The following is a 16,944-nucleotide window of genomic DNA, read 5'->3' as shown; positions in this document are numbered from 1 at the left end:
GGCTACAGGAGAATTTGACTTTTTCCAGAAGGTGTCTTTTCATTGTCCACCTTTATGATCTAAGTCTGGGATACTTTGCAAACTCAGAGAGTCTTGTAAGAGAAGATGTTGCTGTAAAATGAAACGTTGAGACCCGTGGGATGTACTAGTGGAAAGTTAATAAGAAGGCTGAAATGTAGTAAATGGTATGTGGAGAATAGCACATTTCAGGGAGATAATGTTTTTTCTAGCAATTGCGTCCCTTGTTTATTATTATAAAGTTTCAGTTTATAATGTCCCAAGGCTATACTCCTTTTGAGGTATCTCTTTTCAGTGCTAGTTTTAACTATAAGCTTTTACTGTGCTTCAGATATATACGCACAATTATAAGAAGAGTATCTCGCTTAGAATGATGCGCAGAAATTGATGAGAGATTGCCTATGGGGACCTAGGTGGTTATAGGATAGGATCTGGTGGGACACTTTATTTTCTTTGTGCATTCTTTTTTTTTTTTTCTTTTCATCTAGTTTATGGTTTCCTTTGCTGTGCAAAAGCTTTGAAGTTTCATTAGGTTCCATTTGTTTATTTTTGGTTTTATTTCCATTTCTCTAGGAGGTGAGTCAAAAAGGATCTTGCTGTGATTATGTCATAGAGTGTTCTGCCTGTGTTTTCCTGTAAGAGTTTTGTAGTTTCTGGCCCTACATCTCTGGTTCTTGTGTACTTTGTGCCATGTGCATGCGTTACTGGTTCAAATTAAATACCAAATTAAAGTTGGGAATGAAATGAAACAAATATGAAATTAAATACTGAATGAAAATAGCTGGATGAAAATTTAGCCAATGCATTTGCTTCTCCTTAATTTGTGTGTATGTATATACACTTATTTATACACATAAGTATTAAGATTCTTTTAAACATAAGTATTTTTCATCAGGTATGTTTTCCTTTGTTTCAAATCAGAAACAATGATTGTCTTTTATCTTGCATTAACTAGTGAATGGCTGTAGGGTTCTGTCTCTAGGCCTAAAAGAGGTGGTAAGCTTGTTCATTTTTTCTTTATTTTACTGTTTTTTTTAAGGTAAGGTTGTACATCTTTAGTGACTTTCATTATTTGGAGTATTTCCAACAATGAATCCCTAATGGTAGTATCATCTAGTTTTTCAGTTAGCTCCTGTTTTTTCTCCCCCAGGGACAAAAGTGGCTCTAAATCCAGCACATGCATATTGAAGCAAGTTAAAGGATTTAATATGAAGCACAGAAACAGATAATGCCAAAAAGCAAGCAGTAGTTGGTACACTTTTGTGAGTAAAAATTTTCTTTTGGCTCTGTTTTCTTAGTCTTTAAACCATTTGCATGCAAATCCTGAAAATTCACACATTTTGGTAAAGAATAAAGGGTGCAAGTTAGCAGTCGTAAGTAACCATTTGTCAGGGCTTAGCCCCTTAGCAACCTCTAAGAACCCTCCAAAGCATGTCAGTAAGGTGGAGTTTAAAATGTGTGATATATCTCAGACATGGAGTTTAAGAAATGTCCCAGCTATGGCTTACATTTATACTGTCTTTAATTTTTTATTGACCTGGATTTATATATAATATCTCCTGCTGAAAATGTAGTGTAATTTGGCTTTCAAAGTTATTTCCTTTTAAAGAAACCATTACTTATACATCAAATATTAGGTTACTTCAAATACATTTTTCTGCCCTTTACATTATTTTCATAATTTTTTCATTTGTACTTAGGCTGAAAAAGAAAAGGATCTTTTGCCCCTTTAGAATATAATAATTAGAGGAGTTTTATGGCAAAATGTTTTCTTCTAATCTGACTTCACATTTGTATATACATTTAATTAGCTTTTCTTTATCCTGTTTGCAAAATCATAATACAGTGACTATGCTTAAAACAGTATATTTTTTTGAGGTATAGAATAACTCTTTTTAGAAGAGATTTGAAAATTGATTTTAGTTGAAATCCAAAAATAATTTTAAGTAGATATTTACTTTTATTGATAGTTTTCTTAGGAAATGAATTGTTGAAATACTGATTTTTATTCTTTCTTTTTTACAGCTGGAAAAGCAGTTTCCGTGTTGTTATGTCCACCTCCAAAAAATTCAGATCTTTAGGGGAATTGTTGTGTAAAGTAAACTGAACTACAGGGAGGCAGTACTTTAATAGCTATTATAAACGTGTATTTACTGTATTAAAAATGAGTAAACGAACAAGCAATGACACATCACTAGGAAGGTCAGTGACATTTTATTCAGTTGAGCTGATGACATTATAGGTTTGAGACATAGTTGCTTTAAAGCTGATTGCCCATAGGCTAATCCTGTTCTTTTACACTTCTGTCAGCATTTTGTATCTTGGGGCAACTTCCTTTCTGCTGCCTTTCCCTGGAGCATGGATCCTTCTCTGATTTAGGTTTCTCAATGCATTTGTCCTGTCTTTCCGTTTGAAGGCATGTCATGTTTTTTAAAAATATACATGTAAATATGGTACTGAGTAGAAATTAATAGTGTGAAACTTTCACACTATAGTCCCTCAAAATGAATGCAAACATTAAGGATTTATTAGTGTATATTCTGTATTTGGTATTCATTTCATCTCAGTCATCAGATATACATTCAGTAAGAGAAGTTTTAATTTTTATTTTGTGAAATTCAGGGGGTTGCTTTTTTAGTAAATTGAGAATTAACATTACTTACCTTATGAATCTGCTATTCATCATTAAAAGGTTTTATTTTTTCCATGCATGACCGGAATTTCTAATTTCATTTTTATAAAGTTCTAGCAGCTTCCCTTCATATAATTCATTAGGAAATTTCTATTTAAGTTTTATTTTAGGCATTTTTTGAGTTATGTAAGCAGCATGCATATCTCTATGCAGAGAGGAACAGAGTGTATGTGTGTGGACATTCGTCTTGTGGTTATACAGTAATTTAAAAAATTTGCTCCTAAGCAATATCCTCAAGGTGCAGTTTCAACTAAGTGAGAAGGTATTATGTTGAGGAGGACATTTTCTTCGGTCTTTTATTTTTCCTTTGGATGTATCCAGTACTCACAAATGAGAAGTCTCCTTCGCTCTTTCTAAAAGGTATCCTAACTTCACTACATAGAAAAGACTGACATTTTAACACTCAGTCACCCCGTCTAAATTTTTTGCCCGCAGAGTGAGTGGGGCAGCATTTCCTTCTCCCAGTGCTGCTGAGATGGCGGAAATTAGTCGAATTCAATATGAAATGGAATACACCGAAGGTATTAGTCAGCGAATGAGGGTCCCGGAAAAATTAAAGGTAGCACCACCAAATGCTGACCTGGAACAAGGATTCCAAGAAGGAGTTTCAAATGCTAGTGTGATTATGCAGGTTCCAGAGAGAATTGTTGTAGCAGGTATTTTATATTTGTTTATAAAGTTGCCTGATAAATGTATTTTATATATGTTTATGAAAACTTCTGGGATTTTTCAAAATATTACTTAGAAAAGGGGTTGGGAAATGCAACTTTACATTTTCTTCAAAAAGTTTATAAATTACAATAGTCTGAAATTTCAACTAGTATTTTTTAATAATTCAACTAATTATTGAGGTATAATTTACATACATAAAATGGTGTAATTTTAAAGTGTACAGCCTGATGAGTTTTGACAAATGTATACTCCTATGTAACCTCTACCGCAGTCCAGATATAGAACATATTCATTACCTGCCAAAAGGTTTCTCATTCAGTTCCTACCCCTCAATTCCAGGCAACCATAATCTCCTTTTTATAACCAGAGATCACATTTGTCTTTCCCAGAGTTTCGTATGAATGAACTGATACCCTATATACTCTTGGGTCTGGCTTCTTTTGCTTAGTGTAATGTTTTTGAGATTCTCCCATATTGTTGCTGTATCAGTTGTTCATACCATTTTATTTCTAATATTCCAGTGTGTGGATAAACCACAATTTGTTTATACATTCACCTGTTGGTGGACATTTGGGTTGTTTCCTTTTTGGTGCTATTAGGAATAAAGCTGCTATGAAGACATGTGTTTTCATATCTCTTAGGAGTGGAATTGCTAGATCATATTATAAGTTATGACGTTTAACTGTGAAAAGCTGTCAAGCTATTTTTGAAATTGGTTGTACCCTGTTATATTCCCATCAGTGACATATGAGAGTTTCATTTGCACTCAACAACACTTTGTATTGTTAGTCTTTTTAATTTTAGCTATTGCTAGTGGGTGTGTAATGGCAAATACATTTTAATAAAACCTATGTCTTTTAAAAATCTCCCTCCTTTCCTTTTTTTTTTTTTTTCCCCTATGCTTAGGAAATAATGAAGACATTCCATTTTCAAGGCCAGCAGATCTTGACCTTATACAGTCAACTCCCTTCAAACCTCTGGCACTAAAAACACCACCTCGTGTACTTACGCTAAGTGAAAGACCACTAGATTTTCTGGATTTAGAAAAACCTCCTCCAACCCCTCAAAATGAAGAAGTAAGTGCTAGAGTTGTAACATCATCTGAATTTGAAGTAATAGAGACAGAAGCAAAAGTTAAAGAGGAGTTAAGAGGCTATAAATCATAATATTGGTAATATGTAATGGAATCCTTTTGCATGGAACATTGATTACTATAAATTCTGGCTTATGAATACCCCAAATGAGATACTATGCTGTTGGGTTTTTTAAATTTAAATATTATATTTCAGGAAAATGACAATTTTGTGGAAATCATTAACATTCATGTGGTCTTGAAGGATGAGCTTTTATGGCTGGGAGTTACACTTTAAGCAATACAGAAAAATTGGGGAAGTTTAGCATGGGAAAAAATTAATGCATCACTTTGTTATAAAAGCAGTCTGGCAAATGGCAGAGAAAGCTCTTTTTTCCCCTTGATACTACCTATTCTCCCTGCTTGCTGGAAAGTTTCTACTGAGTTAGTTACCGTGTTGTGTAATGTTAATGGCCTTGTTGACCTAAATATGATAGTATATGGACTAATAAGGTGTTAGTTGCAAAGTTCAAATCTTGCCTTTGCTGTTGATTCAGGGCCAATCTTGTAAGACTCCTTCCTGTGGTTTCTGTAGTTGCAACTTTTTCATTATAACTTCTAAGTTCCTGTGTTGTCATGATGCTAGTATAAAACAGTGTGCAAAGATATGTTTTTATTGATAATGGAACTGCCCTTGTCTTTCATTTTTCATATAATCCTTTCCTAAGAGGGTAAATCACCCATATAACCTACGGGAGTGCAGTTTCCTAGTACTAGGTATGACCTTTTCTTAGGTTGGAAGTTTGAGCTGAGGTGACTCAGATAATACACTCCTAGGTGCCAGTTTAGACATTCTAGGTATTTACTCGATGAAGAGTACTAAATTTGAATGTTCACACGATGAAGAGGCACTAAGGTACTTGCAGAATTGTACTGATATTTATTTAACAGACATTTTTTGAGCTTTTGTGTAAGACACTGTGCAGTGAGACATGGTTCCTTTGTAGTGGTCTGTGAATAATATTGTCTTGGAATGAGGATTCTGCCAGGAGAGAAACCCTCCCTTTGATATTCTTCAGGTTTTGTTTGTCTTCTGATCTTTATGCTCCCACCATTTTAGACATTTGTGCCTACTTGGTGTGAATAACCAACTGAAAACAAGACGAGTACTGTCTCTCAGGAGACCTAGGTTTTAAGCCCATGTGGGGTTTACTCCTGCTGTAATTGATATATAGTCAAATGTGATAAATGTCCAAAGTGTATAGCACTGGAGTGAAAAGCTGAGGCTGAGAATTAACCTAATTTTGAAGGCCTACTTTGCTACTTATTAATCACATAACTTTGGGCAAGTTATTTAACAATTCCAAGGCTCATCTCTAAAATAATGATAAGAATAATGCCAACTGCATATGATTATTGAGAGAATTAAATGTAATAATATGTGTAGTATGTTTAGCACATGTTCTAATTGATGTGAAAAGTTCAATAGGTACAAATATCATTGTTGTGAAAATTAACATCCTGTGGCAGAAGATTTGGAAGCATCTTAAGTGTCTATCAACAGATGAATGGATAAAGAATATGTGACATACACGCACACACTCACACGCACACAATGGAATACTACTCAGCCATAAAAAAAGAATCAAATTTTGCCATTTGCAACAACATGGATGGACTTGGAGGGTATTATGCTAAGTGAAGTAAGTCTGAGAATCTAAAAAATACAACTAGTGAGTATAACAAAAAAGAAACAGACTCACAGATATAGAGAACAAATTAGTGGTTACCAGTGGGGAGGGGCAGTAGAGGGGTAAGGGTCTAAGAGGTGCAAACTGTTATGTATAAAATAAGCTACAGGGATATACTGTACAACACAGGGACTATAGCCAGTATTTTATAATAACTATAAATGGAGTATGACCTTTAAAAATTGTGAATCACTATATTATACACCTTTAATTTATGTAATATTGTATATCAACTATACTTCAATTAAAAAAAAAAAACCTTTGGCAGGGGCCAAAGCCTGAGATGCAGGAGAGGAGTTTCCGATATTAGTACTAGTTGCCTATTAAAAGGAAAGCAAAGGTGATGATCTGTGCTTCAGTCCATAGAAGGGTCAGGTGGCCCTCAAGAGGCAATCAGCTAGTGAGCAGAGGAGAAAAGGGAAGGAACCAGAGTTCTGGTAGCGTCTACAAAATGGATTGAAATGGAAGGGTAGTAAGGCCCTGAGTGCTGATAACATTGATGATTCATTCGGATGCTACTTGGAATATGTCAAGTAAGATTCCCTAAATCATTTATTCTGTAATAATCATTTTACAACATATGCCAAGGTTTCTCAACCTCAGCACTATGACATTTTAGACTAGATAGTTCTTTGTTGTGGTGAGGGCTGTCCTTTTGCACTGTAAAATATTTAACAGCATTCTTGAGCTCTATCTACAAGACGCCAGTAGCATCCTTCAAGTCATGAAAATCAAAAATGTCTCCAATAACCAAGAGGTGGAAACACCCAAATGCCCTTCAGCTGATGAATGGATAAGCAAAATGTGGTATATCCATACAGTGGAGTATTATTCAGCTATAATAGGGAATGAAGTACTTATACATGCTACAACATGGATGAACCTTGAAAACGTGTTAAGTCAAAGAAGCCAGACAGAAAAGGCCATATGTTGTATGATTCTGCGTACATGAAATATCCAGAATAGTAGTTGACAGGGGTTTAGGGGAGAGAGTACTTGGGACTGACTGCTTAATCTTGGGGTTTCCTTTTGGGGGGATGAAAATGTTCTGAAACTAGGGAGTGGTGATGGTTGCACAGTACTGTGAATGTTCTGAATACCACTGGATTGTATAATATATATACTTTAAAGTGCTTAGAATGGTGAGTTTTGTGTTATGTCTATTTTATCACAATAAAAAGACAGAAAAGATGATCTGCATACATTGCCAGATGTCCCTTGGAGGGAAAAAAATCACACCCAGTTGAGAACCACTGGCCTGTGGCAAGAAAGAAGAATACCTGAAGGTGACTTATGAGGAACACTATACAATTTTTGTTTAAAAGCCTGACTGATACAAGAAATAAATTTGCAGAAAACAACGTACTGACTTCTTAAACTGGCTTGAAGTATCCAAGTGAACATATGAAGAGGCCTTAAAACACGAAGCCTATAATCCCCCTAGCTCAGAGAGGGTTTATAAAATCTGGAGGTAGAGGAAGTTGATGGACCTTTCAATATGCCTAACCTCTGCTAATATTCGGAAAGACCACTGCTTGGTGATTCTACCTACAGGCAACTAATAAAGCAACTGTGCAGTAAACCATCTGATCTGGGTATGAACTGCAAAATACACAAATCATGACAGCTCTCAGTGTTCTTAGAATAGGTTAGGCAGTGTGAGTGAGGAGAAAGAGGCTGTGACACTGACACTGCCTCCAGATGGGAGCCCGTGAGAGAAGATCTTCCAGAGAACAAGAAGGAAGAACTGTAAAGAAAAAGAGTTGGAAGATATGAGGACTTGACACAGCTTTGAAGCAGTGTGACCCAGTAAAAAATTTGGACTCCGTCAGTATATCCCATCACTCAAGCAGTGGTTTTCTTTGAAAAAATCAACTACAATAAATGGCCAGGAGCTTTGTGAAAAGACCACTGAAGTGGGAAGAGGAAACAAATTGGACTAAAGACAGGTTATAAGAGCTTTTGCCTGAATTGGCAACTTCTACTTCAAAGAAGAGAAGGATGAGAAAGCCATTCATTTTTGCAATAAATCTGGAACAACAATGAACCCCAAATGTCCCAAGAATTGGGAAGATTGGTCTGTATAAACCCTGACCTGGTTTTGGAAAAGAACAAAGGCAATGAACATTTTCAGAAAAGGAAGTGTATCCAGGCCATGCAAGCTTTACACAGGATGCCAAATCCTACAGCAACCATGTACAAAGTGTCTAGCTCAAGGGCTAGGAGGAAATATATCCAGCTAGGACTGACTGCTTTAAAGAATACACTTGGAAAGCAGCTGCTCTAGAAGCTGTCATTATGGACAGCACAAAGGCCATGGGTGTCTAACAGAGGGCTCTAGATCTGTAATCCAACAGTCTATAAGGACGTAGCAGGTGGTTATCAGTGCCGGGTGACGGTCCAGTTCAATTGCCATGACAACCTCTAGGATGTGAAGTGAAAGTACATAGTTGACCTGAAGTGTAATGAGTGACTTAGCTGTATGGCACGTCCTAAAACAAATGTGGAATTGAGAGATTGGGATTGACATATATACACTGCTATGTATAAAATAAATAACTAATGAGAACCTACTTTATAGCACAGGGAACTCTACTCAGTGCTCTGTGGTGACCTAAATGGGAAGGAAATCCAAAAGAGAGGGGATATATGTATACGTATGGCTGATTCACTTTGCTGTACAACAGAAAGTGACACAACATTGTAAAGCAACAATACTCCAATAAAAGTTAAAAAACAAAAAAGAAATGCAGAAGGACTCCCGGACACTCAGAAGGACTTAAAAGGGTCCTGGCAGTAGCTCTGAAAATTGAGAAGCTGATGAACGTGGGTCTGATCACAATTTGGTGATGGTTTGTTTAACTCCCTTTCCTTTCCCCTCCTGTGGAAAGAGGAGCTGGGGCTGTGATGAGTAGAATGGAGCAAAAGGGAGAGAAGAGGAAAAAGAACAGCTTAATTAATTGTATGTATGTATGCACATTCATCCATGGAAGATTCAGAGATGTGCACTCACATCCTTTGTGCAGTTACTGTTTCATGGCCCTATCGCATGGGCATTGTATTCACTGCTGACACATGTATTCCATGTTTCCTTCCCATTGGGTTCATTATTTTTCCAGGTAGTTTATTATTTTAAATTTTGGGCAGTGAATATGTTTTGGGGGGTAAGACTGTTCACCCCGATTGTTTGGCCCACATTTTTAACTCTGCTTTACCTCTTCCAATAAAAGTCCCACAGCAATTCCCAGATTAATGTCTCTGAACTATTATTTTTAAAAAGGGGATCAGTATCCATTAATTTGCCGAATAATTCTATTCAATAGTTACATATTTTTATTTCTTAACTGAAAATGCAACTAACATACTATTTGAGGATAAATCTCCATTTTTCACTGAGATTATACCAAATGATAAAATGGAGGATTTCCCTTTCTCTGGACAGAATTAAAAGAAATCCTTTTCTTAAAAAGGTAAAATTGTTTAAAAAGTACTAAAAAGAATAAAAAACTGCCTAAATGAAAGGCATAACACAAACATTTCAGAAATCAGTTTTCAATCTTAGTTTTTGCTACAGATTTTCTGAGGGTTGTTTAGTAATCACAGTGGTTATGAAGAACTAGGCTATGGTAGGGTCTATGTGCCTGTAATACTTACTGGTTGTTTTAATATAATTACAGTTTTTTATTTTGTATGTGTTGAGAAGTAAAACAAGTGTCTTGTTAAAAAAGGGAGTACGGGGAATCAGTATATATATCCGAAAAAAAACAAAAACACCAATTCAAAAAAGATACATGCACCCCAGTGTTCGTAGCAGCATTATTTACAGTTTCCAAGATATGGAAGCAACCTAAGTGTCCATCAGTAGATGAATGGATAAAGAAGACGTGCCATATATGTGTATACACACACACACACACACACACACACACACATACACATATACATAATGGAATATCACTCAGCCATAAAAAAGAATGAAATTTTGCTGTTTGCAGCAACATGGATGGACTTGAAGGGCATTATGCTAAGTGAAATAAGCCAGACAAAGAGAAACACTATATGGTATCACTTATGTGGAATCTAAAAAATACAATAAACTAGTGAACATAACAAAAAATAAGCAGACTCACAGATATAGAGAACAAACTTAGGGTTACCAGTTTGTGGGAGGGATATGAGGATGGGAGAGTGAGAGGTACAAACTGTTGGGTGTAAGATAAGCTACAAGGATGTATTGTACAACATGGGGAATATAGACAATATTTTGTAGTGACTGTAAATGGAGTGTAACTTTTAAAAATTATATAAAAAAATAAAAACAGGGACCGGTATAGGGGAAAATACTGAGGCATCTGAGCAGATTCTTGAAGGAGAGACAAGCTCTAGATAAATCTAGAGAACCAGTAAACAGAGACCTCGGGGACACTGATTTGTCCAGGATTCTGTGAACAATCGAAAGTAACTCAGAGTATAAGCACATTAGAGGAGAATTTTATGCCTATAATTAGACACAGAAGACCCTGTGACCTAACTTCCAGGAAGTTACCTGAAGCTTGGAAACTATTTCTCAGCCTAAGGAGTGCATGTAAGTTTTATAATGGGTAATCGATGCAGGATGGTTCTGAATGACATTTTAAAACCTTGAATTGTCAGTTGGATCTCAGTAATGTTGGGAACAAATGTAATTAATTTTTAAAAATCGTTGAATTGAAAAAAACAGCCATCATGATTGTGAACTAAAGGGGAAAGTATTTAAAGATCACCGTGTCCCTTATCACCTCAGGCAGTATCAAAGTTCTTTGGTATTACAGTATACAGGCTGGTCATATGAAGGCATAACAAATATATGCTTTTGTCTTATGTTGTCTTTTTCCTCAATATGTTAGTAATATCGAGCTTAATGTTCCTGTTAAGATATAATTTAAATCAGGTCTCAAATGGCGAAAATAACAGACCTAGGATCCTCTACTTTGTCAGGTTATGTTGGAGTCATAGACTAATTTGTCTTGTCCTGTCTCTTCCTATCTGCTGAATGTTAGTTCTTACCACATAGCAGGAGGAACAGTTCTACTATAGTAGGAAATTCATCTTGATCCCTACAACATGGAAGAACAGTTCTCTAGAAAAAGCAAGCACAACTGTGCAGTAGGTAGGCAGGCAAGCATCAGTGGGATTCTCACAAAGCAACCCAACACTGCTCACTATGGGTAAAGTGTATTTGATTGTGGAGGTGCTAGTTTTTATATATAAATGCCTTCAAGTAATTTTGATTTTTGGTTTAACTGTAAAGAACTCTTGCAGTAGTCTCTGAACCGACTCCTTTTCTGTTTTTTTCTTTCGTTTGGATGGGTAAATGGTTTATAACCATAACCAAATCTTAACAGTCTCTGAAATTATGTGCTGCATAGTAGTTTTAAGTTTTGCTGGCATGAAATACAGGATTTATTCTGCTTTGATGGTGCTTATAACCTGATAATCTATTCCCAAGTCTTTGAGCATTAATAGATACTGGGTGTGTGCATTTTTGAAAATCTTAATTATCAAGTCCATTGGTTCACACACCAGTTGTCCTTTACAGTAAAGTTCAAATTTTTCTTTAACCATTAAGTTGCCATGGCTGTTTGTAGTAAAAAAAAAAAAAAGAAGAAAAAAAATTCTAAAAACGAAGTGAAGTTAATGATTACCATTGTTCTAGTTATCTATTGCCCCTTAATAAGCCACCCTAAACTTAGTGGCTTGAAACAAAAACAAATAATTTTGCTCGTGGATTCTGCGGGTGAGGTATTTGCATCAGGAATAATGAGGAAAGCTTATTTCTGTTGTATATTATCTGGGCCTAGGCTAGGAAGTATCAAAGGCTGTTTATGACTCACACAGCTTGAGGCTGCAGTCATCTAAAAGTTTACTCACTCATGTCAGTTGATACTACCTGTTGTGTGGACCTCAGCCAGTATTACTGGCTGGTGCACCTACACATGGCCTTTTGTGTGGCTGCTTGGGCTTCCTCACGTCATGGTGTCATTGTTCGAATCTCAAACAGCTCCCCTGGGGAAGGGGAAAAAGGCAGAAGCCTTATTGTTGTTTATGACCTAACCTCAGAAGTCACATTGTATCATATCTGCAGTGGTCACTAGAGTACCCAATTTCAAGGGAAGGGAACATAGATTCTATTCCTTAAATGGAAAGAGGTCAGTGATAACATTTTGTAAGAAGAGCGTGTGAGATGGAAGATTGTGGCTATTTGTAGAATGCTAAAACCTTTAAGCTAGTAAAACTTTTTTTAAGTCTAGTTTTCAGATATCCAATCAAATCTGAATTTGTTTTAACCCCAGAAGCCAGGAACACTTATTTGAGTACAAATATATCCCATGTCCTATAGTGTTTGTGCCTTTAAAAACTATTGTAAATTGTTCTTAAATAATGTAAGTATATTGTATAAATTATGATAAATAAAAATATTAATAATTGTACCAAGTAAGATTGATACTTAAAAAGAAACTAGAAGTAACTTTTTTTGTAAAGAAGATAAGCATTCCTAAGTTTATCTGCATTATAATAAGTAGGGTGTTCTTTTTTTTAACATGTCTACGTATAATACACATACCTGGTAGCAATTCTTGGTTATTTCTTTGTAAATTTTGTGGCTAGTCTTTGATAAAGGTCCTTTTGATGCTAAGCAGTTACTAGGCTATTAAGAATACTCTCTATTCCTTTCCCCTTCTTTGTGCCTAACAGATCCGTGCAGTTGGCAGGCTAAAAAGAGAACGCTCTATGAGTGAGAATGCTGTTCGCCAAAATGGACAGCTGGTCAGGACTGACTCCATGTGAGTAGAACCACTAAGCATTGTATCTCCTTCATTAAGTTTTCTCCATACACTGTCTGTCCCATCCTTTTCTAAATAATTTATTTCCTTTTTTAAACTCTCAAATATTAAAAAAGAGGAGGAAATGTATGTTTTATGCCTAAGAACCTGGAGAAAAAACTAATTCTAATAGTGTTTGAAATCTACTATACATTTACATCAACTTTATATTTTTGCGATACTCTTTATAGCCTTAAAGTCTGACCATTTTGTTAGTTGTGAGAATTTTTCAATCCTGTTATCCTCTTCTATGTGTATGATAGTCTTCTATAAATATGATTTGCTTATTTTGGAAATCTCCTATAAAGTATACTTAAGAAAAATTGATAAAAGTAAGTGCTCAGTTCTATGTAGCCTTCCAAAATGCTTATCTAGCATATAGGTTGGGGGGAAAAATATAAAATAAAAGGAAAACAATTTATTAAGGAAGCATCTTTATTTTCAAGTTACTCAGTTTGTCATAAGATTGTCACAGGATTAGCCCTTTCCAGCTCTGCTTCTCATGAGCCATGGTAAACAATGTAGCATAAGCAAGTCGAATTTTTTTACTTTCCAGGATTAATTTTTAGTTCTCTGCCTACTGAGTCATTGAATTCTTGGATCCCTTTCATTTTCCAAAAATTTAAACACATTAACAGACTATTTGTGTCAACCTTTCTTGCTCATTTGGTTACATTATACACTGATCTTAAAGCTACCCCACTATAAGATGTTTTAAATTGGGCAAGTGCTTTTTGTTGTTTTATTAAAATTAATGGGTTTTTAAAAATAAAATATCTCTTTAAAAACTGGTCAGAATTTTAGGTCTCAAAGCCATTGATGATTTAGATTGTTAATGTAAATTAATGTTTCTTCCTCATTAAATTTTCAGTCAGTTTTCATAAGCTCATTCACCATGAACCATATTTGATATCAAGCATCATGTTAGCTTCTCAAACTGACTTTTATTTTTGGCCACACGGCACATGGGATTTTAGTTCCCTGAGCAGGGATCAAACCTGCACTCCCTGCTTTGGAAATGTGGAGTCTTAACCACTGGACCACCAGGAAAGTCCATATTAGTTTCTCTGGGAACGGCCAAAGAATCAGATGATACGTCTCTCACAGAGCTTGCAAATCTAGCTAAAAGCAAAACTTTTAAATTTACATACAAAATAACTAGAGCACAATGCAATTATACTATTTCTGTTAAACCATATCAAGTTCTAATTCAGACTTGACTAAAGAGTATAAGGATGCAGAAGGGACTTTGATGGGGGTAGGATCTCTCTTTTTTTGTGTTAGGTGCAAAGGAGAACTATAACAGTTCTCGTTTCTTGGGGAAGCTTTAAATGTCTCCTCAAGTAGTTAGAGTTATTCTGAAGGGGTATATAGGAAGATAGTAAGTTTAAAAGAATATATGTCTCCTTCAGGGAAGGCCTATCTGCAAGATTCAACCATTATTAATATGAACTTTTTATGATAAGTGTATGTTTCCCTGAAGGTACCTGGCTTACAGTGATGTCAGCCAGTCCATGGAATCCGTTTTTCTAGAATATATTCGATTATGCTACACAAATGGTGAAAAGACCATATAATTTATGGTGAAGGTAGCGTCTTGATATTTAGTACCCTCTCAGAATGATTAAACTTACACCTGAGGGCTTTTGTTATTTTCTATTGGTAATACTTTCTAAGGCACCAAAAGTTTCTAATAAACTTTCCTATTATATAAAGATACGGCTTATTGTTTAGGTCTGTAATTACTTTGAAACTTCCCGTTAGTGAAATAAAAACAGGACTGTTTTACTATAGCATCATTTTTGGTTTTTTCCCCCACAAAGTATATATTATTGATAGCTGAGTTAAGTTGAAGAGAAAGGAAACAGCTCTATTATATATAAAAACCAGCCTAGTGAAGTATGATTTATAGTAAATGATTAGTTCGTAGATATTTTTGCAGTTACCTATAATGTAAGTCCTCATAACAGAAAAGGTTAACAAAGTTAACTAATATTTGAATTCTTTGTTTCTTTGAGTTGCCTTAATGGCATTTTTAAATAAAACAGAATCTCACGTTTTAATTTTTGGTAGTAAAAATAACATGAATATTTAACTATACAGTTTTTGCAATGAAATGCTTACATTACTCAACCATACTTTTTGTTTTAGTAGTTACTTATGTTACCGTTACCTGGTAACATACTTAACCATCTTTTTGTTAATAATGTAACCTTGCCCTTTCTTCTCCTACCATTATTAATTTTATCATTTATAATTGTATCCATCTTTAAGAATCTACATTGAGTGAACTTTAGAATTTTAATATAATGAGCACATTATGTAATTAATGTTGGCAATGTGGTAAGGAAGAAACTATTAATATAACATGGCTGTATTTTACCTCTACCAAAGTAATTATTAGACTCTTCCTGTCTTTAACCTACTGTAGTCTTTTCTTTGTAATGTGAGATTACTTATGTGTCATTGTGCACGAACCATTGCCTACCTCCACTTTATTCCTTGGCTTTAAGAATAGAAGTCTATATGGGTATAAGAGCAGAAACACTGGCCTTTGTTTTCTTATTTACCTTCAAGAGACAATGGGATTGATTATTGTCAGCTATTGACACAGAAACGATTGACCGGTAGAATCATATTGAGCTTTCTGTTTGTGTTATAAAAGCTGAATATATAAAAAGAAGCATAATTATTATTTAAGGTGGCACAGATCAGATTCTGCTCCAAGAAATAAAATTTCAAGGTTCCAGGCACCGATTTCTGCACCGGAGTACACGTAAGATTTTATCTGCTCTGCTTTTCACAAATAGGAGTTGTTCTAATTTTGCAGGCTTTTTGTTATACTAATATTTCACCAGGTAATTGGCATGTAATGCCCTAATTCTTTTACTGTTTGGCTTTTTAGTACCTCTGTTTCAGGATTTCTCAAGCTGTCATCATAAACTTAGTCAAGAAAAGAAATAACTAGACCAAGGAAGTTATGTATGATTTTGGGTATAAGGGTGAAAGTAAAAGGGAATAATTTACACCAAGCATCCTTTTACATTTCCTTCATTTTGCTTTGGTTGGCACATTAGTCCTCTATAGATTCATTTGAACGAGGTTCAGTGATCCCAATCTTTTTGAAAATTTTAGCATACTATCTTTTCTTGTTCATTTTCACCCAGAAGGAGAAAGAGTCTGAGTGTAGTTTGTCATCGTTTTTTTTTTAATTCCATAGATTAAAATTATGCTTTGGAAGAATATTTTGAGATCATTAAACCCACTCTTTCTGTACATGTGCTAGAACTAGGTGTGGGAATGACTGGCCGCCTAAGGGGAGGGGGCACTTCGGCATGCAGTGTAAGATTCATCAGCTAATGTAGTTCTTAGGTATCAGAAGCCACTCCGGCAACCAATGATTTTTCTCCTGTTCTCATTCTCTTGTTCTGCTTCTAAGAACTAGTCAGGTACCTTAGTGGCAACAAATTAAAGCTTTCTCTCTATTTAAAATTTCAAAAGAAATGGTACAGTATTTGTGTTTCAGTGAGAATTTTTTTCTCCCCCATTTTACTGTTTTACCTTTACTGTATTTTTGGAAGAGGCTGGACCCTCACCAAAGAGATAATCCTCACAGTTTGAGAAACACTGTTCCTATGACAACCCACGCGAAAGAGGTGTTTGACTTTGGACTTACCTTGTAATAATGACATAGTTATGCCAAGTAAATCTTTTAAGTTTGAGTTCTGACATTGGCTAGTGTTGTTTACTCAGCAGTTGTGTAGTAAGATTTCCTGTAAGCATGAAAGAGAGCTATTACTAATGAAATAGCATGGTAAATGTAAGTGCATTCTTCAAAATGTCCTTACTTTTTTTTTTTTTTTTTTTTTTTTTTTT

At 35.2% G+C, this 16,944-nt stretch overlaps 1 protein-coding gene across 14 annotated transcripts in view; it reads left to right on the top strand.

Moving 5' to 3' along the window:
* MFF (mitochondrial fission factor) overlaps nt 1-16,944 on the top strand; it is a 43,720-nt gene that overhangs the window by 2,350 nt on the left and 24,426 nt on the right. For 6 of the 14 annotated variants that reach the window (XM_024740502.1, XM_024740501.1, XM_024740500.1 and 3 more), the window contains exons 2-7: nt 1,169-1,280; nt 2,044-2,220; nt 3,146-3,366; nt 4,289-4,458; nt 12,941-13,029; nt 15,770-15,844. In XM_024740502.1, the coding sequence (XP_024596270.1) occupies nt 2,183-2,220; nt 3,146-3,366; nt 4,289-4,458; nt 12,941-13,029; nt 15,770-15,844 (593 nt within the window). In that variant the 5' untranslated portion in view covers nt 1,169-1,280; nt 2,044-2,182. The remainder of the gene's footprint in view (nt 1-1,168; nt 1,281-2,043; nt 2,221-3,145; nt 3,367-4,288; nt 4,459-12,940; nt 13,030-15,769; nt 15,845-16,944) is intronic. The other 8 variants (XM_024740509.1, XM_024740511.1, XM_024740508.1 and 5 more) reach the window with 4 other exon arrangements.

Source organism: Neophocaena asiaeorientalis, unplaced genomic scaffold (genome assembly GCF_003031525.2).
Source record: "Neophocaena asiaeorientalis asiaeorientalis breed wild unplaced genomic scaffold, Neophocaena_asiaeorientalis_V1.1 scaffold388, whole genome shotgun sequence".
In the NCBI taxonomy this organism is placed as follows: Eukaryota; Metazoa; Chordata; class Mammalia; order Artiodactyla; family Phocoenidae; genus Neophocaena; species Neophocaena asiaeorientalis.
Note: the sequence above shows the minus strand (reverse complement) of the source record. Positions and strands in the feature narration are given on the sequence as shown.